This window comes from Myxocyprinus asiaticus, chromosome 5 (genome assembly GCF_019703515.2).
Source record: "Myxocyprinus asiaticus isolate MX2 ecotype Aquarium Trade chromosome 5, UBuf_Myxa_2, whole genome shotgun sequence".
Taxonomy (NCBI): domain Eukaryota; kingdom Metazoa; phylum Chordata; class Actinopteri; order Cypriniformes; family Catostomidae; genus Myxocyprinus; species Myxocyprinus asiaticus.
The window spans coordinates 51611544-51639472 of record NC_059348.1 but is presented as its reverse complement, the minus strand read 5'-3'; the positions used below and the strand labels follow the sequence as shown (position 1 = coordinate 51639472).

At 37.6% G+C, this 27929-nt stretch overlaps 1 protein-coding gene across 1 annotated transcript in view; it reads left to right on the top strand.

The window, feature by feature from the left end:
* LOC127440671 (sodium channel protein type 4 subunit alpha-like) overlaps positions 1 to 27929 on the top strand; it is an 86742-nt gene that overhangs the window by 33067 nt on the left and 25746 nt on the right. The window contains exons 8-16 of the mRNA XM_051697404.1: positions 5846 to 5987; positions 8030 to 8227; positions 9781 to 9948; positions 10043 to 10393; positions 11058 to 11187; positions 11357 to 11595; positions 11841 to 12014; positions 16553 to 16909; positions 24739 to 25155. Of these exons, the coding sequence (XP_051553364.1) occupies positions 5846 to 5987; positions 8030 to 8227; positions 9781 to 9948; positions 10043 to 10393; positions 11058 to 11187; positions 11357 to 11595; positions 11841 to 12014; positions 16553 to 16909; positions 24739 to 25155 (2176 nt within the window). The remainder of the gene's footprint in view (positions 1 to 5845; positions 5988 to 8029; positions 8228 to 9780; positions 9949 to 10042; positions 10394 to 11057; positions 11188 to 11356; positions 11596 to 11840; positions 12015 to 16552; positions 16910 to 24738; positions 25156 to 27929) is intronic.

The following is a 27929-nucleotide window of genomic DNA, read 5'->3' as shown; positions in this document are numbered from 1 at the left end:
GACGTGCGCTGTTAATTCCCAGTAGTGTTCACAAAAGTTGTTCCCTGGTTGACTTCCTCCGAGCCCTGTGGCAGTCGAGTTTTCGGAGAGACTCGCTGCCAGCCCAGTACACGTGCTAACTAAGAGCCCGGTTCTGGGGTAGGTGCTCCGCATGTGGCGGTTCCCTGTAAGGCTAACCCCATGCGATCTATATCTTCCGCTAATTCAATATCCCTGCTGGCAAACTGCGTCTTCCTTGGGCAGAGCCCCTCTGCCCCAGTCTCCATGTTGTAGTAACTCCTCCCCCATTGGGCAGAATCTACCTTGAAGGCTCTCCACAGGGTTGGAAAGACCATGTGATGTATTCTTCCACTTAAATATCCCCCCCTCTCTTGGGGCGAGGTGTGGTCTCTGCGGTGTCCTTCCTTTGGGAGGGACACCCCCCAACTAGACCTGGCGGCCCAGTCGGATAATCCCCCTTCTCTTTTAGGGAGTGGAAAAAGAGAAGGGGAAAGAGGCCACGACTGGGTTAAGCCTGTCTCTATCTCTAGGTAGTCGAATTGTCCCCAAAAAGGGCCGTTCGACACTCATAACTGTGTTGGGGGAGGTTACGTGTCGACCTGGTGTGCTGGCTATGAGGCACACAGCAAGTCTGCCCACCACACACCGCCAGTTCACGTAACACAGTTCAGCCTTGTGGCGTTTTGTATAGGGACCCCTAGTGTCACTACATCGACACCAACGTCGAGTGAGTGACAGATAGGTAATGTCATGGTTACTGGTGTAACCTCCGTTCCCTGATGGAGGGAACGAGACGTTGGTCCCTCCTGCCACAATGCTGAACTACCCGCTGAAATGGCCGGACCTTATATCGGCTCCTCAGCGTAAAACCTGAATGAGTGGTTGCATACCAGCTCCTTTTATACCCGTATGTTCGGGGGAGTGGCATGCAAATACCACTCGCCAATTTTCATTGGCCTTTTATCAAAGACCAGAGGTGTCTCGGGCTCCCAAGAGTGACCCCTAGTGTCACTACATCGACACCAACGTCTCGTTCCCTCCATCAGGGAACGGAGGTTACACCAGTAACCATGACGATCTTAGTGCTGCCTTCGACACCATAGATCACAAATTATGTTGGCATTTGTGGACTTCCATTAGCATGGTTTAGGTCCTATTTAGCAGACCACTACCACTTTGTCTGTGTAAACGAGGAATTGTCAAATCAATCAAAAGTTAAGTATGGAGTGCCACAGGGATCAGTTTTAGGACCTCTGCTTTTCTCCGTATATATGCTTCCCCTGGGAAATATTATCAGGAATCGTCAACGACGATGCCCAACTTTATATTTCTTTGAAACCCGATGAAATTTCACAATTCTCCAAATTAGCAGAGTGTATCAATGAAATCAAAGATTGGATGGCCAGACATTTCCTTCTACTCAATTCCGACAAAACAGAGGTACACATTTTTGGGCCAAAAACCTCTAAAAATAAGCTGCTCAAATATATTTTATCACGTTCATTACGATCACAAAATTCTGGCCTGTTAATAGTTCCTAGAATATCAAAATCCACAAAAGGAGGTAGATCCTTTTCCTATTTGGCTCCTAAACTATGAAATAGTCTCGCTAACACTGTTCGGGATGCAGACACACTCACTCAGTGTAAGTCTAGACTAAAGACTCATCTATTTAGCCAGGCATACACCTAATTTATCCATCAACTCACAATTAGGCTGCTTTAGTTAGGTCAGCCGGAACCAGAAACATTTATCATGCTCTATAACTCTGCAAAAAATTTTATGGAATTTATGCTAATATTATTCTATTTGTTTCCCTGTTTCAACCTCGGGATTCATATCCAGAGCCAGCCAGATCCACCTCCATTCCTGCTTGGTGTTGGACTCCACTGCTATGTGTCTCTGAGTGATGATGACTAAATGCAGCCGGTGCCAGCCAAACATCTCTTCAGTCTATTACGATGGACTTCAGGGGATGAACTGATGCAAACTCCAACCATAAGACATGGGATACTTCATATGCCACTGCCTGAACCTTGGACTTAGGATAGACTTCCCCGAAATGACCTGCTGATTGAACTGCGATGCACCTCACTAATCTCTGCCTGCATCACCTTTGTCTATTGATGGACATCAATCTTAAAATAGAATAGATAGACTTTCAATTATTTGCCAACAAAAGCCTTCATTGGCCAACTAAAAAAGGATAATGCATCAATGTGAACTTCTGCAGTTAATCCAGGATGGACTTCAAAGACATTAGTCATTAATGTTACAGTTCATACAAAATCTTTGTGTAAACACTGGCCCTTAACACTTACTTAGTTTACTAATTTTAAACCATGACCTGCACTACATATAAATAATAATTATTGGCATTATATTCATGCTGTTTAGCCAGAGGGGAACTGGCCCCCACAGTGAGCCTGGTTTCTCCCAAGGTTATTTTTCTCCATTAACCAACATCTTATAGAGTTTTGTGTTCCTTGCCACAGTCACCTTCGGCTTGCTCATTGGGGTTCTAAATACAATTATGATTTAGCGATTTAATTATTTATTTTTATACACAATTTACAATTATATTTAATCAAACTACACAATAGGGGCCTGGGTAGCTCAGCGAGTAAAGACGCTGACTACCACCCCTGGAGTTGCGAGTTCGAATCCAGGTCGTGCTGAGTGACTCCATCCAGGTCTCCTAAGCAACCAAATTGGACCAGTTGCTAGGGTGGGTAGAGTCACGTTGGGTTAACCTCCTCGTGGTCGCTATAATGTGTGGTTCTCGCTCTTGGTGTGGCGCGTGGTGAGTTGTGCGTAGATGCCGTAGAGAATAATGTGGAGCCTCCACACGCACTATGTCTCCATGGTAACGCGCTCAACAAGCCACGTGATAAGATGCGCGGATTGACAGTCTCAGACGCGGAGGCAACTGAGATTCATCCTCCGCCACCCGGATTGAGGCGAGTCACTACACCACCACGAGGACTTAGAGTGCATTGGGAATTGGGCATTCCATATTGGGGAGAAAAAATTAAAAATAAATAAAAAAACTACACAATGATGACTCTTATACTTTATAGATACTACAGTTTTCATTTTCTGTTAATGCATGATTTTCTGTAAAGCTGCTTTGAGACGATGTGTGTTGTGAAAAGCACTATACAAATAAAAATGACTTGACTTGATTTGACTTGATATGGCAGGTCAGCCCTTGCAAGCATAGTCAGCACAATTGTGTGAGTCGCAGAACACGAGAGACACTCTTACGACCATTTCAAGCAGCAACCACCTCCAGGACAATGTTACGCTAGAGAGCTGAGTACCTCTGTCCTCATGGCAACCCCGTTCCCACCTACTGAATAGAATTATTCTGTTAACTTAATCTCTCTCTGACAGTTAACTGGACCAGACGTGTAGGAAAGAACAAATGAGATCTCTTTAAAGGGATAGTTCACCCAAAAATTAAAATTCTCACATCATTTACTCACCCTCATGCCATCCCAGATGTGTATGACTTACATTCTTCTGCAAAACACAAACAATGATTTTTAGAAGAATATCTCAGCTATGTAGGTTCAGAGCTTTGAAGGTCCAAAAAGCACAGAAGTATATATATAAAAAAGCATCAAATTAATCCAAGACTCCAGTGGTTAAATCCATGTCTTTAGAAGTGATTTGATAGGTTAAGGTAAGAAGCAAATCAATATTTCAGTCCTTTTTAACTATAAATCTCCACTTTCACTTCTCACATTCTTTCTTTTGTTTTTGCCGATTCACATTATTCATGCATATCGCCACCTAATGGGCAGGGTGGAGAATTTAGATGAAAAAAGGACTTAAATATTGATCTGTTTCTCACTGGAGTCGTATGGATTGCTTTTTGGGGCTTTAAAGTTCTAGGCACCATTCACTTGCATTATATTGACCAACAGAGCTTAGATATTCTTCTAAAAATATTTGTTTGTGTTCTGCAGAAGAAAGAAATTCCCACAAATCTGGGATGGCATGAGGGTGAGTAAATGTGAGAATTTTCATTTTTGGGTGAAATATTGCTTTAATTTGTCCATTATTTCTCCTAGATAGCAATGAGTGTGTTTACCAGTGGCGTAGATTATGTGCCCCAATGCAAAGCCGTGGTGTTCCCTCTTTCCCCCTTAGTCATTTTCATTGCCTTACATACACACCAATAAGCTGATAACTACCAAAAATCACCAAAAAATCAGACAATGAAAAAAAAACAGAGATTTTAACTCATCAGGTTATTCTCTGCTTTTGACTTCAAAATGCAAACAAGCATGCATGCAACACTTGCACACATTAGATAAATCAGTAAGAATGCTGGTAAAGGTGTTTAGATGCAAAGCAAAATCGGGGTAATGGGCAGAAATTTACCTGTGTCAATTGGCTTTTGCTTAAACCGTTTGATTGTTGATGTTGTATATTGGGACTTATGCATAGGTGTCCTGCTTATCAGATTTTCTTCTAAGGAGAAGACCACAGTAATCTCACACTCAGACATGTCTTACGAGTTTTGGAAGGGATCTCAACAATTTCTGAAACTGTGCTCAGATTTTCCAAGACTGATCAAATGTTAAACAAATCAGAAATATCTTATTTTAGCATAATTCAGTCAAATGTGCCCAAACTTTTGACTGACGGTGTAAATGAAACATAACCGAAAACCCCATTAGGTCAGCTGAGCGATGAAACAATTGATGAAACTGATTTCACATCTCCTCAGTATTTCTCTAGAACTATGTCTTCATCATATTTTCGGTTATGTTGTCACAATCCATGGTTTTGAACTTTACTGTATTATATAAACCTGTGTGTATGCAAACATATTGTCAGGGAGATCATGATATATGAACTCATTCTGCCTTTGAGCAAGAGATTTACAGATGCCCTGGTTTTGCAGCTCTGCTGTCCAGTTGTTGGCAGTTCCATTACTAAATGATCCCTCTGTTAGAATGATATGCGTCTGTCCTCTGCTTGGCCTGTCACTCAAACCTAATGTCACCATGGTAACGGAGAGAAAGAGGGGACAGACTGAGGCCTAGATAAAAATAAATTAACTGCAACTCAATACCCATCTGTTTCCTTATAATCTTCTGTTTGAGCAACAACACATGTGACCGCTGCCTTTCTTTAATATACTGTCTTTATTAATTCTGCTATTGTGTTTATGAAATACAAAGTTTAAGATAATAATGTTTTATGTAATACATTGTGGAATTGTTATAATCTGATTTCATTTTTTCATCTCTTGACCTGTCAAGAACATGTCCAATTTATAAAATGTAAAATTTTGTATTGTGACATTATTTGACAATTGACATAATTTTTTAACAACATATAATATATATATATATATATATATATATATATATATATATATATATATATATACACACACACTGTATATATTATACAGTTAATACAGATACATATATTTAAATATATATAATGGATAAATATTTAATTAACCACCCCCATTCTCCTTTCTGTAATGCAAAAAATAATACATTTTCTTTTAAGTATTTGTATTTCTATAGAATGCCTGTATTTGATATACTGCCCTTATTGTAGGCTGATTAAAATGTTTAAAAACAAAATCATTGGTGAAAATCACCATTGAGAATAATGGGAATGACAACATCTGGTAAAGACTATTTGGCAGGAAGATATGCTTAATTGTCATAAAAATAATGTTGCAGTGCTAAATTTTGCACATTTCCATCATGCAAAAATATAATATTTTTTATTATTTATTTATTTATAATTTTATGATCATTTAGTTCACCTATGCAATTTCCACATATTTTCACATTTCTTCCCAATATAGGAAGTGCCCTGATGGGTTTGACTGTTTGAAAACGGGTCGGAACCCAAACTATGACTACACAAGTTTTGACACTTTTGGCTGGGCCTTCCTGGCTCTCTTCAGACTAATGACACAAGACTACTGGGAAAACCTCTACCATCAGGTACAAACCCCAGCTTTAAAGAAAATTCCAGGTTAAATACAATGAAAGTTGTATGATAGCATATGTGGCCTGCTGACGATGTCATGGTTTTATGTATTTTTGTTCATGTTTTGTGTTGATGTCTCTTATTTTGGAAGTTTAGTTCCTGTTTTAGTCATGTGTTCCATGTCATGTTATTCCCTGTTTCCATGTCAAGTCATGTGATCATCCTGTTTCTCTCCATGTGTCTTGTTTTCATTGGTTTATTGTCTCGTTATCTTGTTTAGAGTTCTGTGTGTTCATTGGTTATCATTGTAATGTGTTCTCTCTTGTCCATGTATTTATACCCTCGTGTTTGCCTTGGTCCTTTGTCAGGTATTGTGTGTTGTAACATTGTTTGGTAGTCAGGTCAGGTCAGGTCAGGTCAGGTCAGGTCAGGTCAGGTCAGGTCAGGTCCGGTCCGGTCCGGTCCGGTCCGGTCCATGTTTTGTTCACGTTTGTATTAAACTGCGCTTAGGTTCTACACTTCATCATCATCGTTTGCCTGTCGTTGCCAGCATTGTTACAGATGATTACCACATAAATGTATTTAGTCTCATCCCTCAGTGTGTATAAACGAAAGGCAAATGCATTCCCAATAAATGCACTTGCAATGGAAGCCTAGCGGTTGATTGTGCATCACAGCGAATAAACAGTTTTCGAAAGTAAAACCATAATGTAAACATTATATTTAACGAACAATAATTGCTTATCAGCCCTGTCTGTGCAAAGTTACATCCAAATTTGGTGAGCAGGGTGTGGCCGAGCGGTAAGGATGGACACCTGGGGACGGGGACGGGTGACCTCAATCAGCTGGGAAAGAGATAAAGAGGAGCCAGAGTCGCAGTTCGAGAAGATAGACGCACGGAGATGTGTGTGTGTCTGTGTTAATGTGACTGCTGAAAAGTAAATCTTTTTGTATTTATTGATTATGCTGACAAGCAAAATTTGTGTACACTGAAAAGTGTTGAAAATAAAAACTCACATTGGATTGTTCACCCGTCTCCTGCTTCCTCCTTCCCGAGAAAGACAGAGATTTGCCACACCAAATTTTCAACTCATGACCAACTAAATAAGTAATCACGGTTACTTTCGCTTGCACAGATACCAGGACTGGACTTATAAGGGACAATTCATATCTGTAATTATCAGTAAAGCACTGTTTAAAGGAATGTTCTGGGTTCAATACAAGTTAAGCTCAATCGACAGCATTTGTGGTATAATATTGATGATAACCACAAAAGTGAATCTCGACCTGTCCCTTTTTTATTTAACAAAAAGCAAGAATTGCATGTTCAGTAATGCACTTACAATGGAAGTGAATGGGGCCAGTCCAGAAACATTAAAATACATACTGTTTCTAAAGAATAGCCACAAGACCTAAACATTAAAATTGTTAACATGATTTTAGTCTGATAAAAATAAATTTTACCGGCATGTTACAGTGTTCACCAGCGTTATGTTGTCATAACAACTAAGTTGTAATACTGGATAAAACTTTACACACATGAGCTTAATAAGCGATTTTTTAACACTAAAATGATGTTAACACATACAATGTGTTCATCTTGCAGCTTTTGAATTTTTATTTTTTATTTTTATGTTTTGGACCGGCCCCATTCACTCCCATTGTAAGTGCATTATTGAACATGCGATTCTTGCTTTTTGTTAAATAAAGGAGGGATGAGTAGATTTTTTTTTTTTTTTTGTGGGAATCAACGTCTGCTAAAAATGCTGTCGAATAAGCTTAATTTGTGTTGAACCATGAACATTCCTATAAATGGAGCAAACTCTACCAACAGGAATTAAAGTGTTAACACAATTAATTTAGATGTTCACCCACCTAGAAAAGTAGTCTCACCTCTAAAGGACAATTCAGACAACTTTACAGCTCATGTGACAAACATTTTTACATTTTGTAAGTACTTTAACAAAAATGTGAAAAAAATTCCATATCATATCATAAAGACTAATCATAAAGTAATATCATAAAGACTAATACTTTTCTTTCGTCTTCTTGGCAGACTTTGCGGTCAGCAGGCAAGACCTACATGATCTTCTTTGTGCTGGTAATATTTCTGGGTTCGTTTTACCTGGTGAACTTGATCCTGGCAGTGGTGGCCATGGCGTATGAGGAGCAGAACCAGGCGACCATCGCAGAGGCCTGGGCCAAAGAAAGAGAGTTTCAGCTGGCAATGGAACATCTACGCAAAGAACAGAGGGTATGACTCCTATAAACTAACGCAATCTGAAACAATCAAGCTCCACTAACTGGAAGTCTGAAATGACACATTGTCGTAAATCCAACCTGGTTAGATCTATTTCATTAGTAATTATTAGCAGTGTTGAAAGTCAGCACGTGAACTTGCGAATTAATCTCAACCTCAGACGGCATACCTGTGGACCACCCAAGGAACATGCATATTGCACAGAAATCTGTGAGAACATGGGCAGAAATTGACAGTTCTAGTCTGATTGGATGACTTCTTTGTAATTTATGGTTTTACCAGTCCATTCATTGTTAAATAACAAAACTAGCTAGGAACCAGGCTTCTCAGGGAAGGACTAGTCATTAGATTTGCGAGGTTTGCGTTGAATCTTAAAAAAATATATATATATATGTAACACCCACTTTTCATTATCTAATCCACTCCTGATAGATAACATCAATTCCCACCCTACTTTTTTTGCAGCCTGGTCCCATGAACATTAAACGACCGTAGCAACACTTTTGCAAAACGAATTTACGTGCCTTATTACACGTTTGGCTGCAGTTTCCCAGTGAAATGGCCAAAAGTGAGTGAAATTGTGTTGTAATCATACAAGATGTTAGATGGAGGTTTTAATGAGTAAAACGTACCTCCCATAACCTAAACCAAACTGACAGTGTTCTAAAAGAAAATGATAAATGAAAGCACATTTTCTGAAGCAAACACGTCATCTCGTGTTGCATCTATGACACTCTCGTCTCATGTTTCAGCTTGCATGATTGACTGGTCTCGAACCACAGGCTTCCGAGGTGAGCTACCACGCAAGCTAATCACATAGGAATAAGTGTGTAAATGTAGGAGGGTCTGTAATACAAGCATTGCAATGTATTGTTTTTCAAATAACGCATGATAGTAAAAGTGTTTTGTTATCTTATCATAGCAGTGCGTGAGTAGTAGAGCGAAAAATATGTGTTTATAAAGTCATAATCAGCTGTTGTTCTCATGATTTGTGTGAAAGTGAATAAAACGCACAGTTGTTGAAGCTCTTCTAGTGTTTACCAGGAAACTGCGGCGAAACGTAGAACGCGGCACGTAAAAGTCAGTTTGCAAAAATGTAGTTATTGTAATGTTCATTCTGTGAGGCTAGGTTGTTTTTTTGTTTTTTTGGCCTGAAAACTGCCCTCAGCAGCCTGTTGCCAAATGATTAAATCAATTAAATTTTTAACAGAGCATATTCTTGCAAATGGTGGGTTTTGACAGACTTTTAATTTATTCATTCATTTTTTTCACTCAGAAATAAGCCTGATTGCGGAAGCACAATGGGTTGTAAACGTCATTTCATGTTGACTTTAAAATACTAAAATACCTAAAATACTTTTCTATATGCTCCAATATATGTGTATGTATATATATATATATATATATATATATATATATATATATATATATATATATATACTGTATAGTAGCAGCAGATAAAACTATAGTAATTCAATATAATGAGAACAATGGCAAAATCAACAGCAGATGCGATCATGTTTATTTTGGCTTTGGTGTATTTTAAGGCTTTAGCAAAACAACGTAGAAAAGAAGCTGAGCTGGCCCAGTTGGCGGAATTCTCCCCGTCTCCTTTCTCCCGGAAAGACTCCATGAAACCATGTCGCAGCAAAACAAGATCGCACAGAACTCTATCTGAGGAGATAGAAGACAACTCATCTCCGTTTGATGAGAAAGTATGTTTTGTTATAGTCTTTTTGGGTATTTTTTGAAATAGTTTGTACTGTAAAAGTCCTATATACATATAATTGAATTAATTTCTTTTTCCAGCCAGCTCACCCTCTCCTGGCGACTCTCTCGTCTCATCCTCTGAGCACTCGTCGTGGAAGCCAAGTCAGCATCTTCACCTTCCGCCCACGAAACAACTCCGAGGCCGACTTTGCCGATGACGAACACAGTGTCCTCGATGACATGCGGAGCCGGGCGGGCTCCATGGCAACGCCGTGGCAAAAGCGTCGTACGGGCAGCATCATAAGTCACTCTTCACAGGTTTTGATGCCCACCTTCACCCTTAACGGCAGACTAAACATTTCTCTGGACCAGAACGGCATCACCAGCATCGGGCCACACACGCCCACATCTTTGCCAACATTCAGCATGGAAAGGGTGAAGGAGGACACGGTCAGTGAAGCTCATAGTTTTATATGAATATATTTTGATGATATTGGAAGTTGTCAAATTGGATGGATAAACAAAAGAAAAATAAATACGTACTAGCTTCAGCACACCTTAAAGGTGAGGTGTGTAGTTTCTGTGCCACTAGCAACACCAAATAATATTGCAAGAATATTGACTGTTTCCTAATAAGTTTCCTGAAGACTCCCATTTTCTGCCATTGGTTTTTCAAACAGATAATCCCACATTAAATTCACACCATTGGCTGAGTCGATACTGTCAAGCTCCAAATAGGAAACAAAAGTACCATAAAAGTAGCCCATATGAAGGATTTACTGCCCTCCGCAGCCTGTGGTCAAATGATGAGATCAATTCATTTTTTAAATGGAGTGTCTATTTGCACCCTGATGTAAATAGTATCTGCCACACAGTGCAGCTATTTGCACCCCAATAATCTGGTGGAACAACAGAAATATACAACAAACTAAACAATCGATGTCGCTGCAGTGGCATGGGGTGTACAGTGTGTGATTGTGTAGTATTGTCCTAGCGACTGCGGTACAAATCCACTAAATACAGCAGTACATTCTGGCCACTTATTTGAAGTTTTATCAGGTATTGTTCTCTAGTGTTGTATTATTGAAGTGTTGATGTTCATTTTGATTGACAGGAGCCAGGGTGTCAAAAAGACCAGACCACCGCAGTTCTCAAGCCAACTGTTTACATGCAGGATGAAGTCCCGCCTCATCGCAGGAAGAGAGGCCTGAGCTCTGTCAGCTTCTTCAGTGATGCCATCGATGGTGAGATTGACAGTTATCTTGGTCTTAGTCTGTCCAAACATTGCATGATCTTTCTCACTTATTTTTGAGTCTGTTTCAAAGTACAAAGTTGAAAGCTAATTCAAGGTTCCTTGGTTTGTATGCTGGCTTCTTGGTTCCTCATGACCTTCATATATCTGGTTCCTCTTAGAACTCGAAGAAGTTCATCAGAAATGTCCTCCATGCTGGTATGAATTTTCCAAGAAGTATCTGATCTGGACATGTTCTCCAGCCTGGTTAAGACTAAAGGATGGAGTTAAAGTCATGGTGATGGACCCCTTTCTGGACCTGGCCATCACTATTTGCATTGTGCTCAACACATTGTTCATGGCACTGGAGCACTACCCCATGACTGATGAATTCAACAGCATGCTAAGTGTTGGAAACCTGGTAAGGACGATTGAAGTGATGGAAAGAAATATCGGCCTGGCTGATTAAAGGCTAATGCGCTGACGTTTTTGTCCTGCTAAGGTGTTAACTTGGCGATATTCTCCCGTTCGCACACATTGCTGAAATTCTTGACCTCTGAGAACTTGGCTAGCTTGTTTCTACTATAAATGATAGCTAGATTTAGCACCATGTTTTGAGCATCAGAAATTAGAATTTCAATGTAACGTTCTTAGCGTGTTCTCTAGGTGTTCACTGGAATCTTCACAGCAGAGATGATGCTGAAGGTCTTCGCTCTGGATCCATACTATTACTTTCAGCAGGGCTGGAATATCTTTGATGGAATCATCGTGTGTTTGAGTCTGATGGAGTTGGGTCTTTCCAATGTGGAGGGTCTATCTGTCCTCCGCTCGTTTAGACTGGTAAGTTTAGATTCTGTTCGGAAAAAGACATATCATATTATCTAGATTGGATAAAAATTCTTTAGTCCATTTATATAAAAGCCCATTTACAGCCCATTTATGTAAAAGGGAAACAACCAAAAAGTAGGCTAAAGAAAGAGTTTTCTCAAGATGAAAATCTAATGCATGATTGAAACATTAAAGTTGTTGTACTCAGTGTTAGCCAGTTTGCTAACTTCTGCTAAACTTAGCCAGACATCACAATACACTTTTATTGTGTTGAAGTCATGTCGGAATGATTGCATTTTAATGGTTTCTTCAACTTTGTGCACTTTCAGCCCTGTTGATTATTAGAAAGTAAAATCTCAGCTATTACTTTTTTTATTTTTATTTATCTACTTATAATGTCCAGTGATTCTGCACAATGTATATGAGTAGTAGGAGATTCAGGTAATTTTTGTAAAAAAAAAAAAAAAATCATTTGAAAGTCATGAAAGTTTTCACCACATTGTCATTTCCAGCACATCTCAAATTCTGTATTGTGTTTAATATAATTATATGGTGTAAATGATGCTGATGGAAATTACATTTTTAATGTTTTTGAGATAAACTGGATGATGTCTTTGTCTGACTAAGGCTTATTTCACAAGTGTAATTTTATGTATCCTAAATACATAGAATTAAAGGAATATTCCAGGTTCAATACAAGTTAAACTCAATCGACAGCATTTGTAATGTTGATTGCCACAAAAATGAATTTCGACTCATCCCTCCTTTTCTTTAAAAAAAAAAGAGTCACTTACAATGGAAGTGAATGGGGCCAATTTTTGGAGGGGTTTAAAGGCAGAAATGTGAAGCTTATAATTTTATAAAAGCACTTACATGAATTCTTCTGTTAAAAGTTTTTAAATCATCATATTTACAGTCATTTTTGTGTTTGTTGACATTACATCATCATGGCAATGGAGCTCTAAAATTGGCAATAAATTTACATAGAAAAGGTTAGTAAGTGATTTTATCACACTAAAATCATGTTTACATGCATATTATTTACATATCTTGTGGCTATACATTTTAAAAATAGTATTTTAACGCAAAAAAATTGGCCCCATTCACTTCCATTGCAAATGCCTCACTGGAACCAAGATTTTTACTTTTTTTAAATAAAAGGATGGACGAATTGTGGTAATCAACATTATGCCACAAATGCTGTCAATAGAGCTTAACTGGAATTGAGTCCAGAATATTCCTTTAATTAATACATAATTTGGCAAAATAACAGCTTGTAATTACACCCAATAAAAATACTCTGCTCACAAGTGATATTCACCTTAACATTTATTTCAAACTTCACTTGTCTCATATTTAATCTCAAGCATGCTTTCTGACACCTTTGTCGACTTGGTTAACAAGTACACCAACTTTATGAAAGAACTTTATTTGGGGCAAAATGGTTTTGTGTTGTGGAAATTATGCAACTGTGGGACAGTTGTAATTTTGGAAAAAAATATAGTTTAATAATTTAATATTTAATTAATTAAATCATTTTCACACAATAAAAATTGAAATGGTTTATATATTTTTTTAACTCTTTGTTTAAATTTCATAGATTGAAACATGTATAATTAGTATTTTTATAATGGATTTTCAAAGTTTAAAATCATCAAAAGTCTTGGACAGGGACAAGGCTAAAACTATAAAACCTTTAGAAAAAGGCATTTGAAAAACACTAGAAATAAATGATGAAGGCATGGGAAAACATTTCCAAGTCGGTTTTAATATGACCTTTATATAACAAAGAAAAAAGATGAAATCTTTTTGTTTTGATAAAAAGCAACCCCATGAAATTGCCCAAAGTTGAAGAAACACCAATTTGTGAGTTGAGCGCAAATGTACGCCACCATAAAGTCATAATTACAAGTGGAAAACTCAGGATTTTCTCTAAATACCCAAAGAAATGTCTTGACCAGCGTATTGTTTTGTCCTGCATTGACACATTTCCTAGTGAAACAGAAAGTTTGGGTGACTCAAAGGGCTTGTCCCCTTTTTTTAAATAGCAAATATGGTTTAGTCACGTCACAGCCATAAACTATATGTTTTTGGTCTATTTTCCCAAGGAAAAATTTGAAAGGTGTATTTAGCTATGTTTTGTTTTGGGATTGGTCTTCTGTTTTGCATTTATTTGCATAGTGAATTGTGATTGGTCTGTTTTTTCCCCTACATCTGTTTAACCATCTATAGTCACCATTATTCAAACTTTTTTTTTTTTAAATATGTAATTAGAAGTCATTACCTATAACTCCTAATCTGATGCTCCTTTAAGTTTTATGTCTGTGTTTGGATTGACTGCTGTATGAAAACACAACTGTATATAACTGTACACGCAACAATGCATGACTTCCTCAAACAATATTAATGACAAATGTGGCATGTTAAACTATCTAAACTTGGTTGACCCCCCAAGCCAAACCTAAGTGTCTTGCTATTCATTTTAAGATTAAAGCTTTATAAAGCTTTTAACATCCCTTTACATTGTGAAATTAAACACTGTTGTTCAGCAGTGCTGTGTATGTATGTTCAAAATTCAACCTTCTATTTTCATGGCTTCACCCACATGTGGAAATTTGGCAGAGCACTAATCCATCATCCATTAGTGAGATTAAATATTTTAGTGTTGACATCTCAAACAATGGAAAATACTTTCTATTAGTTCTACAACAGTCGCATTGAAAACAATATTGCATATACTGTAGGTCATGCTCGATATAGCTAAAAAAATGTAATGGCTATCGCAATGTCTGATGCCCAGTTCAGCTTAAATTCTTGTTATTTCTTGCAATTTAAGTCGACATGAAATGACGTTCACAACCCATTTTACTTTCGTGATCTGATTTCCAATTGAAAAGGATATTCAATGAGTAAAAAGAAAATGTAGTGTGGAACTTGATTTTATTCATCTGGAATTAATAGGATTGTAAAAAAAGTGGTCTAGTTGGAGGGGAGGGGTAGAAAAATAAGAGTGCTTGATGACATCTGCTGAAAAAGAAAGTCGTTTCATAGATGGGGAAAGTTGTTACATTTTGATTAAAGATTACAAAGATAATATTATTAATAATAATGTGCAGTGATGAATTGCTGACAATAAGCATGCATTAAGTCAAGTCAAGCCATTTTTATTTGTATAGCGCTTTTCACAACGCACATTGTTTCAAAGCAGCTTTACAGAAAATCATGCTTTAACAGAAAATGAAAACTGAAATATCTATAAAGTCTTAGAGTCATCATTGTGTAGTTTGATTAAATATGATGGTAAATTGTATATAAAAATAAATAATTAAATAGTTAAATAATAATTGTATTTAGACCCCAGTGAGCAAGCTGAAGGCGACTGTGGCAAGGAACACAAAACTCCATAAAATGTTGGTTAATGGATAAAAATAACTGTAAAAGATGAGGCGAGAAGCAGTTTTCCTTCTTAAGGCGAGGCTTTATTTTTCCTCTTCACCACACCACTTTCCAGTTTTCCTTTTAAGCACTAAGCTAAATCCTATCACACACTGCTTTCACAAATAAACTTTCACTACTAACAATCCTTGCTCTGGCTCGGCTCTGTCGTGTCCAGTCTCTCTCTCTCGTCTGAGTGCTGCGTGGCCCTATTTATGCCGCTCTCCCCGTGCTCACTGAAATTAGAGACAGGTGTTAGACATAATTTAGCTCAGGTGTAAGCGCCCTTACCACTTTCTCTCTCTCTGGAGAGATGCTTGACCACGCCCCCGCTGCCACAATAACCTTGGGAGAAACCAGGCTCACTGTGGGGGCCAGTTCCCCTCTGGCTAAACAGCATGAATATAATGCCAATATTAGTTATTTATGTGCAGTGCAGGTTATGGTTTAAAATTATTAAACTAAGTAAGTGTTAAGGGCCAGTGTTTATACAAAGATTTTGTAAGAACTGTAAGATTAATGACTAATGTCTTTGAAGTCCATCCTGGATTAACTGCAGAAGTTCATATAGATGCATTGTCCTTTGTTAGTTGGCTGATAAAGGGTTTTGTTGGCAATCAATTGATTGTCTATGTATTCTATTTTAAGAGTGAGAGGTCAACGGAGAATGGCCAGACTGGTACGAGCTGACAGAAAGGGTAAGGTAACTCAGATAACCCCTCTGTACAATTGTGGTGAGCAGAATTGCATCTCAGAATGCACAACACATTGAACTTTGAGGCGGATGGGTTACAAAAGCAGAAGACCATGTCGGGTTCCACTTCTGTCAGCCAAGAACAGAAAAATGAGGCTGCTCCTAAACCGGTATCTGTATAATTTTATGCATTGCACTGCTGCCACACAATTGGCTGATTAGATAATTGCATGAATAAGTAAGTGTACAGGTGTGCCTAAGAAAGTGGTCTCTGAGTGTATATATATACAGTATATTGACATATACTGAAGTAAAATGGGTTGCGAACGTTGTTTCAGGTTGACTTTAAGAAGGTATGAGATATGAGAGGTTTTCTGAAGGAAATTTCATTAATTATTTTTTTGTTTGTTTTTTTATGCAGCTACGAGTTTTTAAATTAGCTAAATCATGGCCCACCCTCAACACACTGATAAAGATCATCGGTAACTCCGTGGGTGCTTTGGGTAACCTGACGCTGGTGTTGGCCATCATCGTCTTCATCTTCGCTGTGGTGGGCATGCAGCTGTTTGGGAAAAACTATCAGGACTGTGTTTGTAAGATCAGCTACGACTGCACCCTGCCTCGCTGGCATATGAAAGATTTCTTCCACTCATTCCTCATCGTGTTTCGTGTGTTGTGCGGGGAATGGATCGAGACCATGTGGGACTGTATGGAGGTGGCCGGACAGCCGCTCTGTATTCTGGTCTTCATGTTGGTCATGGTTATAGGAAACCTGGTGGTGAGTAGGAGAGATAGTACTGTTTTCTTCTCAGTTTGTGCTGATGTGCTTAACATGACAAATAATTGAAATAGTGGTAAGTTATTCAATAAATAAAACTGATTGTGACTGATCGCTTTACATCTTGTCTAAGTGGGCAGTTCTTGGTCGGAATCAGATGCAATAAAGGCAGACCTTAGTCTTAACCGTAGTTAAAGGTTTGGCTACGTGACGGCCAATTGGCTTGATTAAGTCAACATAATTTTATTCTACAAACTTTTTTTAGGGTTTTTTCTAAATTCCTAAACGTACACCAAAAATTCTAACTGTAACTCCTCCTAGAGCTTTCAGGCTACATTCACCTAACTCGGTAAAGACCTCCAGACTGTTCAGGAATAGTATGCTTTGTCTTTTCAAACTGATCAGACTTACAGTTTTCGCACAACAGATGATCAAATATCGGGAAAATCCCATAGACTTACATTGAAGGAATGTTCAAATTGGCCAATGGAATGCTCATTAATTCAAACTCCAACTGTCAAAAATTCTAATGTAAACAAACCCACAATCCTTTTATCTGCTTCAAGTAGCCGTCTCTCCTTTTCTCCTTCTCTCTCTCTCTCTCTCTCTATCTGATGGATTATCTGACTATCTGACAGTCTATCTGACTAGCTAGCTGTTTGTCTTACTGTAATGTCTGTATAATCATCCAGATTTTTCCTGGGTCAAAATGGTCTTCGGTGGTGGCTGAAGTACACGATCATCAAATATTTTGTAAGGGGGTTGCTGGTGCAGAGCACAGTGTTTTCTCTTTCCCTCATCAGAGCTGTTCAGAATGTCAGTGCTGTCTAATAATTTGCCAGAGTTGAATTGCTCCATAGTTTTAAAATAGAAAATTCTGATGTGGAATTCTAATGGGTCACGTATGTTTTGTTGTCTGCGCTGTAAAAAAAATTGCCAGGATTTTACAATGTTTAACTGTAATTTATTACAATAAAATACTGTTTTCAGAATTTTAATGTAAAATCAATGCAGGCTAGGTCATTTTCTGTCATAACACAACAAATTACTGTGAAAAAAGAAATTACAATATTGCACTAAATTGTTGGATAATAGTGTTTCATTTGAAGTCACAATTTTGATAGTGTTCCCTTTTTATCTCTTGTGAACTTTTCGAAATAAATTGTCAACCAGGCACGCACAGATAACAACACTGCATATAAAACTCAACGATGGTGACAATAGATAAAAAACACTGTAGATAAAAAAATAATAAAATTGACCAATGTGATTCTACAACGCATCATTGCTACATTATAGTAATTTCCTGGACCTGTTCACTGTGATGTCACAGTATACAGTTGTCTATTAATTGTGATAAATTGTAGAAAAACTACTGTAAAATATACTGTAAATATCATGCAACTAGTAACCAGGAATTTACTGTAAACTCACACTAATATATTTTACAATGTGCGCCACGATATCGAGCAAGGCTTAGTTTAATCGTGGGTAGCTCAGCGAGTACTGACGCTGACTACCACCCCTGGAGTCACGAGTTTGAATCCAGGGTGTGCTGAGTGACTCCAGCCAGGTCTCCTAGCAACCAAATTGGCCCGGTTGCTAGGGAGGGTAGAGTCACATGGAGTAACCTCCTCATGGTCGCGATTAGTGGTTCTCGCTCTCAATGGGGCCCGTGGTAAATTGTGCGTGGATCGCGGAGGGTAGCATGAGCCTCCACATGCTGGGAGTCTCCGCAGTGTCATGCACAAAGAGCCACGTGATACGATGCACAGACTGACTGTCTCAGAAGTGGAGGCAACTTAGTCTTGTCCTCCACCACCCGGATTGAGATGAGTAACTGTGCCACCATGAGGACCTACTAAGTAGTGGGAATTGGGCATTCCAAACTGGTGAGGAAAGCGGAGAAAATAAATAAATCCTGCATGTAATCCACATGTGCTATCCTGCCACCGGATCACACATATCAAGTGAAAAAATGACCAAAACGGCAATTGCGAGTGGGGTGGCCAGGCTTTGGTCCACCCCTGGCCACCCCCTAGCTCCGCCCCTGCTATCAGTATAGCTTATTGATGCAAAAATGTCTGATGGGGGATGTCGCTTGTCAGTAAATCGTCTGAATTGGGTTGATTTCAGGGTACATGAACTTTCTGAAGCAAAATTTGGATTTCCCATGATCATGTTGGGAAAATAGTATCTATCCTACTTTCTCATTATTTTGCCATAACTGGGTGGTCAGAGTTGCTGAATACTAAATAATGTGCTCATAGTTGTGTCACCTTGAAAATTAAGATTTCTGAATGAGCTGATGTTGCAGCTTATTTTTAATATATGTCAACTGAATAAATATAAATGTTTACAGCAGATTCTTTTCAAAAGAACAAGGAAAATTCAGATTTGGTACACAACACAATATAAGAAATACAAACTATTTAAGAGAATGACAAAAAATGTAAGGTTGCTTCACACCCGACTGGGTCGGGCTTAACGACATTGGCTCAACCAATCAAATGAGTTTGTGACGGGACTATCAGTTTGTCTGACCAACAGCAGGTTTCATTATTTTTGCATTTTTGTTTGGTGCCACAGAAACTGCACACTTCATCTACACTTTAGAGACTATAAACTACAATACAATACAGTATGTACTGTACACATATTAGCATGTCGTTTGTTTTTGAGCAAAGTAAACTTGTTCAACTACAATTGACTCTCAAAAGTTTGGACGTCATAGCTGATCACTGACACTTATGTCAAGAGCTCTCAGCTCAACTAAACAAAAAAACATTAGACAGAAACAGAAATAATGTTTCCGCCATAGGTTAAATTGACGTAAATTAATATTTACAGAACTCCATTTGTATTTTTGCTTTTCTTTTGCTTCTCTCAACTGGTTGGTGGTTCGGGTTTGTTATTCTTCACATTTAAATATATTTTGATCATTAAAATACAGTTAGAAATCTTAGTTTGGGAGAAAAAATTTTCTTCATTCTCCCAAATGTTTCTCTGCGATCTAGTCAAGATCAGAAAATACCTCTAAGAAGAGTGAATAAAGGTCTTTTCCTAGAACATAAGATGCCACTAAGCTTCCCTCCAGAGCTTCCCTGTTTTACATGATGACTGTAGCAAAGAAAGTCAGATAAAAGCATGAGTTATCTTTGTGAGATGTTATGTTACTTTGCATTTATGCAGATTCAAAAAAATCTAATGTGAAAATGCATTATATTATTATAGATCTGACAGGCAAAGAGAGGCCATATCAGCGATATCAAGTAATACCAAGAGTTTAAACCTCCTCCTGTTCAAAATATGATGTTTTTTAGTCTGTGCTTATCAAAATAATTTTAATGAGCTTGGAATGACATCTGTAAGATATCCCAAAGTAAGGCTTAATACTGAAGTGTTTTGATTTAATCTGCTGTGGTTACCAGCAGGATTCCTCAAGGACACTGCTGATCAAGTAAGGGTAATCCATGGCTAGGTGTGTGTTTTTAAAACCATTTTAACATGCAACGTAGTGGCAAAGAGCCCCCTGAAACAAAGCGGAGGAAGAATGGAAAATAACGGTATGCAGTAAAATAACAGTTCTATTGGAAGAATAAAAATAATGGTTAACTTTATAAATGGGTCGTTAGATCTACAGTTCTGCCCATTCTAAATCAAACACAGAGATACGTTTTTTTTCTGCTATGGGTAGTTGATGATGGACTAATAAATGAAACGTCATTCATAAGTATTTTACCCAGAAGTCTCCTTTTGAGTGTTGCTTGGAAACGCATTTGTGGAATAGACCCACAGGCTTGTGTTTAAGAACACTATTATCCTCTTCTGGCTTTTCCAGCTCATTACTGCCATAACTTGTGTACTTTTAAAAAGCTGTAAAATACAGCAAAAACAGCTGTGTCTCTGGAAATTGTACCATGATGCTTTTAAAGCCTGTTACACGGACAGACAGTATGGACCTGTAAGATTGTGGGGCACTTCATCCTTTCTGAAACACTTGCTGTCTGTCAGAGGCTTAGCTGATCTCTTTATGAAGGTCTATGCACTTTGCAATGAAAAAATGACATATACACATACAGTATGCAACCTGGTAGAATCACCTTACTATACCTATATGTTTGCAAAATGATTTGTACATGGTTTGTTGGATGTGTCGCAGTTGTTTCATTGTGTAATAAACACAAGAGGCGCTACAACAACAAAAATTAACTTACACACAAATCACGAGAAACTGGCAGAATATCAGTTCATTAACACTCACTTTTCAGTTGTTCCTCAAACAATGCTATCTTATGACATCTAAACCCTTTTACTATAGTGCATGATTCATAATGCGATACATTTTAAAGTTTGCATTACATAACCAACTACATTTACAAGTGTGTTCAAGAGCAATAAAATTGTGCTGTAGCTCAGCTAATAGAATGCTGCAGTCGACATGTGAGCCAAAAGTGTCTTAGAAACACCACAAAGTGAAGCGTTTTTCATCTAAAATTTACTTATGACACTATCGGTTAGGTTTAGGGTAGGGACTGGGAGGTAGGTTTTGTTTATTTATGTACATATATACATACATACATACATAAAGTATATTCTATCGAGGATTATTATATAAGATTTAAACTCTCAATATAAAGTCTTGTCCACTTTGCAGATTACTCTGGACACGAACCTCCCAACTAGACAGGAAGAGACTGTCTGCCTGACGTGCAATAAGATCTATACATCTCGTTTTCTCTCTCTCTCTCTCTCTCTCTCTCTCTCTCTCTCTCTCTCTCTCTCTCTCGCTCTCTCTCTCAGAGTGCACAGGTTTCCAAGACAACCCACAAATGGCTCTTACAATAGTACAGACCGCAAAAGAATAGCCTGTTATGAACAACAGACGTTGTTGTTGCTGTTGACATGGCGGTGCTAGAAGGGTTTAGCTCACAAAGACCCATTTTCCCAGAAATCCTCAATGCCATGACAACAGTTGTTGATGCAGTTGATGACAAGATTTGTGCATAAACAACTGTCTGCTGTTGTGCTGCTTAAAGCATCCTAGTTGGATATACAGATTTACTGCCATGTCTGTTGTGTTTTCAAAGCAATGTAAGTAATAACTAAGTAGATACTTATCTTGTTCTTATTGGGTCTGACAAATGACAAAAAATTAAATTAAAAAATAGTCTCTGAGATGTTTGGTTGTATTATATGTTTAGCAGAATAGCCAGTCTCTTACCCTAAAATATTACACCCCTGTTAGCATTATTATTTCCTTGCAAACTAGTCAATATTTGCTCAAAATGAGGGCAGTATCTATTTAATAAATTAATAAAATATATTTTTAGGAACATTTGAGTCAAATCAAAATGTGAAATTAATGACATTAACAACAAAACAAATCATTGAATTAATTGGGATGAATTATTTTAACCTATGGACATTAATTGGAGTGTATACCATATTTAATTTGGCTAATAATAATTAAAAAAAATATGGTTATTGCAATCAGGGGCACCTTAATGCATGAGCTTATACGGGCTGAAGCCCAGGGGCCTACAACTCCCATGGGACCTAGCTCGTGGCTATGGGGCCCATTTTCCACTATCCATGTTCACGGATAGCGACGCTTTTAGCGGGGGACTTGGTTGTTCACATGGTGACAGTGCGCAACCGTTAAAGGCGTCCGTGCAGTGCTTGTTCAATGCACAGCAGTCCTGCACATGCAGAACTCCTCAGAAAACTTTGCATATTTACAACCCCAATTAAAAGAAAATTAGGACAGTATGGAAAATAGCAATAAAAATAGAGAGTGACCTGTAAATTCTATTTACCCAGTGCTATATTGAAAGCACTACAACAACACATTATTTAATGTTTTACTTTATTAATTAATTAATTAATTAATTTTACATATACATTTATTTCAAACCACATAATTGGAACACGCTCCTAAAAGTTAGGATAGTCGAGTGTTTATCACCTTGTAACATCACTATTTCTTCTAATAACACTTATTAAGTGTTTGGGCACTGATGAAACAAGTTTATTAAGTTTAGCAAGCCAAATTTTCCTCTATTCATCCATTATGCAGGCCTTCAGCTGTGCAATTGTACGGGGCCTTCCTTGCCGTATTGTGTGCTTCATAATGCGCCACACATTCTCAACTGCAGACAGGTCAGGACTGCAGACAGGCCAATCTAGCATCCACAATCTCTGTTTACACAGCCATGCACTTTTAATCCAGGCAGTATGTGGTTTGGTGTCGTCCTGCTGGAAAAAGAAGGGACATCCCTGGAAAAGATGGTGTCTGGATGGCAGTATATGTTGCTCCAAAATGTTTTCATATCTTTCTGCATTAATGGTGCTCTCACAGATGTGAAAGTTACCCATTCCGTGGGCACTGGCACACCCCCATACTATGACAGCCACTGGCTTTTGGACCTGACCCTGAAAACAGCTTGTACATTCCTTTTTCTTTTTGACCCTGAGAACACGAATGCTGTTTTTTTTTCCAATGTGAAATGTAGACTAGTCAGACCACAAAACACAATTCCACTGTTCTACTTCTCATCTCAGATGAGACCGAGCTCAGAGAAGTCGGTGGCACTTCTAGACAGTGTTGATATATGGCTTCTGCTTTGCATAGTAAAGCCTTAACTTGCATCTGTGGAGACTACGGTGAATAGTGTTGACTGAAAGTTACCCAATAAGTTTACCAAAGTATTCCCAAGCCCATGTCATGATATCCATTACAGATGCATGACGGATTTTAAGACAGTGATGTCTGACGAATCGGAGATCACGCACACTCAGTAGTAGTTTTTGGCCTTGCCGTTTACCCAATGAGATTTGACCGGATTCCTTGAACTTTAACTATATTGTGCATTTTAAAGAATGAAATGCCCCAAATCCTTTCGATTTGTCTTTGGGGAATATTGTTCTCAGAACGATTGGTTATTTGCTGATGCATCTGTTGGCAAATTGGCGAAGCTTGGAACTATCCTTGCTCTTGAATGACTAGGCTGCTTTTGGAAGCTCATTATGTATTACAACACAATTGCCTCACCTGTTCAACATCACCTTGTTTTTTACCTCGTCAGATTGTTATTAGTTCTAAATTGCCATCTTTTGGAATGAGTTGCAAGCATCAGTTTCAGGGGGAAAAAAAACATCTAAAAAGCAATGCTGTTGATTGGGTAAAACATGAAGTGCCTTGTCTTTATACTGTTTTGTTTTAATACAAGTCAAAGTACATACCAATCATCCTTTTTGTTTTTATTGCCATTTTGCATACTGTTCCAACTTTTTTTTAGACTTTTGTGTACTTTCACCTCAATTTAACACATTTTACTGTTTAAATCCCTTCCGCAGAATTTCCAGATTTTACGTCAAAATCGGCACAGAAAACGCAAAAAAAAAAGTCTGCAGATTTTGTCTGAGCCTGGTTATAGGTTTAAATCTTTAAAATGACTCACTCTCTCACTGAACAGGATGGTGCTTGACTCACTCACAGAACTGCAAATTATTATTTCAGTCACGTCAAACTCAAAATTAACTGTAAAATGTTACAGTGTCCTGATCTTTAAAGTGATCGTTCACCCAAAAAGTTCTAATTCTGTCATCATTTACTTGTCATCATGTTGTTATAAACCCATATGACTTTCTTTCTTCTGTGGAACAGAACAGGAGATGTTAGGCAGGATGTTAGCCTCAGTCACCATTCACTTTCAATGCAACTTTTTTCCATACAATGAAAGTGAATGGTAACTGAGCCTGTCAGGTTGATGTTATGATGTTATCAGCTAATAGTCACTGAAGGTGTTGTCTTGGTTTCTCTGTAGGTCCTGAATCTGTTTCTGGCTCTGTTACTGAGCTCCTTCAGCTCTGATAATCTGTCAGCACCTGATGAAGATGGAGAAATGAACAACCTCCAAATCGCCATCGCTCGAATCCACTGCGGTTTCACGTGGCTGCATAATGCCATCAAAGACCTCTTCAGCGGGAACCTAGCCTGGCACAGACAGAAAGCCAAGGAGGTGCAGCCGTCCCTGAAAATGAACCACACAGAGTGCAATGGCGGTCTGGGAAGGTTCGGGCAGTACAAAGAGAAGTACATTATGGCGGAAGGAGAGGACAGTTACATGACCAATCCAAACCTCACCATCTGTGTGCCCATTGCGCCAGGAGAGTCGGACGTGGAGTTCCCCGAGGAAGAGGATGAAGACACGGAGTCGTCAGAGGATGAAGAGCTGAAACCGGTGAGAGGTTTTGAGTGGTGAGCAATAGAGATTCTTTTGAGCAAGTTGGTTTAAATTTAAATATTTTTTTAAAATCCTTTTCCAGTAATCTCAAATGACTGGAAACGTTATGGAAATCTAAACCGATTTTTATGAGCCAGATCCAAACCACCCTAGTAGGCGGTTTGAAATCTGATTTTTGTTAATGCATCTCAGTCAAATCAGATTTTATATGTTTTTTTCATCGTTTGTTGTGTGATGGGGTGGCATGTCAGGTGTTGTCACATTAATGACAATGACCGCTTATGATAGAGATCCATCATGAGCACAAAACGTTAACGCAAGTATTCACCACGTGTTAAGCACAATGTTAAGCAGTTGAATATTAGCATGAAATAAAGATGTAATTTTTAAAAAATATTATCAGAAAGACATTTCAGAATTATATATTTTTTTTTATTGTTTTAGGGCTGTGAATTGATAAAAAAATTTACTAATTAATTGCACAATTTTCTGTGATTAATCATGATTTATCATGATTAATCATGGTACATGGTAAATTAAAACAAAAATAAAAACATTTAATCATAAATATTTATTTTATACTATGTTTTAAAGAACTTGCAAGAAATTGGTTAGTCATCTTTTATTTTAATTATTTAAATATGTACATATATTAAAATGTTCAGTTTCTTTTGTGGATAGAGTTAAATAGACACATTTTAACAGGTATAAATCTTTGATACAAGTATATGTTTACATGCCATAAAATCAGTGGACATGCTGTAATTAAAAGTTGGACAAAATCTTCTGCAGTTTTCCAGTTGACTCTTTTATTAATAGGATTAAATGGGCAGATTCAATTCATATCAAGCTTTATTGCCAAGATCAATTTAACTGAAAACAAGTGGTGCAGTAAATATAGCAAAAAAAGATAACATACTTACTACATTGAACATGTTAAAGTGTGAACTTGAAAAAAGTGTGAACTTGAAAATATTAAGTAAATTTTACATTTGTACTAAATTCAAACATGTAAAAATGATGAGTAAATATTATTGAATAATTAATGAGCTTGCATGGTTTCACTGTTTGCAAGTTGATTGACACATTTTGTTTTATTTATTTTGTTTGGTAACGTCTTGTGAAGCGCTTTGCTTTGGACTCTGGTTCAGATGACAGCGAGTGAGCGTTTTCAGGCGTTACAAAGAGATACGGCAGCTTGTCTGTACCGAATCTCTCCCACACCTGTCTCACCATTTGCAGATGAAGTCTCCATTCTCCGTAAAGTAAATCCACTCCCGTGTTTATTATGCCTTAATGAATAAGCATGCACTGTTCCACACAATCAGTTTCAGGATGTGCATTTAAGTCGAGCGTGTACCTCCTGGAAATTTATATATGCCAATTTTAGCCAAAGGAAGTGGGGAAAAAAGCAAAAAAACCTCCCGGTTAATCTTTAAACGCATTAAACAGTCACCTATTAATCGCAGTAATTTACGTGTTAAATTTCCCAGCCCTAGTTGAAATTCTTAAAAACGAATGACAGCAAAAGAACGCAAGTGTTGGGTGATGACTGCCATGACCAAAGGTTTGCTGTAGTATTTAAAATATAAATTTTTTATTATAAAGGTTTTCTATTAAATCATAAGTATTGTGTATTTATTTTTTATTAAATATATCTAATGCCTAAAAATTGGTAATATTAAAAAACACACTGAAATAAATAATGTTTGGACGACAATAAAGATGTCGTATAGGATGCCAAAATGGTCAAAAACCGTATGTGTGTATATATATATATATATATATATCACATATATAATGTGCATTTTATTAGGGTAAATTGATTACAAATTTAGAGAATAAATAGAAAATAATTAATTAATAATAATAATAAAAAATAAAAAAACATTAAATGATTGTGGCAGATTGGTAAATCATTGAATGGAATCACATCAATTGAATCACTGCGAACCAAGATGCGTTGTTACATTAAAAGTACAACTTTGAAAAATGTGCCTCCTGCAATCTGTTCATATATTTTGTTATTTTAAATTGAAAGCTAGTTTTTTTTTATTTAATTTAATTTAATGAAATATTTAATTTCATTACTGACAAATACAGCGATACAGTGCAATTGCTGCCATTGTATACAACAAGGCTGTCATCACTGCAAGCATATAGCCATTGAAAGCAAACTATATAGAGGGACAAACACAGAAAGCACATTTCTGAATTTTTGAAAGGACCAAATCCATTAAAGTCACATATTAAGCCTTTCAATCAACAGGACCAATTAGATATACAGGTGCATCTCAATAAATTAGAATGTTGTGGAAAAGTTCATTTATTTCAGTACTTCAACTCAAATTGTGAAACTTGTGTATTAAATAAATTCAATGCACACAGACTGAAGTAGTTTAAGTCTTTGGTTCTTTTAATTGTGATGATTTTGGCTCACATTTAACAAAAACCCACCAATTCACTATCTCAAAAAATTAGAATATTTTGACATGCCAATCAGCTAATCAACTCAAAACACCTGCAAAGGTTTCCTGAGCCTTCAAAATGGTCTCTCAGTTTGGTTCACTAGGCTACACAATCATGGGGAAGACTGCTGATCTGACAGTTGTCCAGAAGACAATCATTGACACCCTTCACAAGGAGGGTAAGCCACAAACATTCATTGCCAAAGAAGCTGGCTGTTCACAGAGTGCTGTATCCAAGCATGTTAACAGAAAGTTGAGTGGAAGGAAAAAGTGTGGAAGAAAAAGATGCACAACCAACCGAGA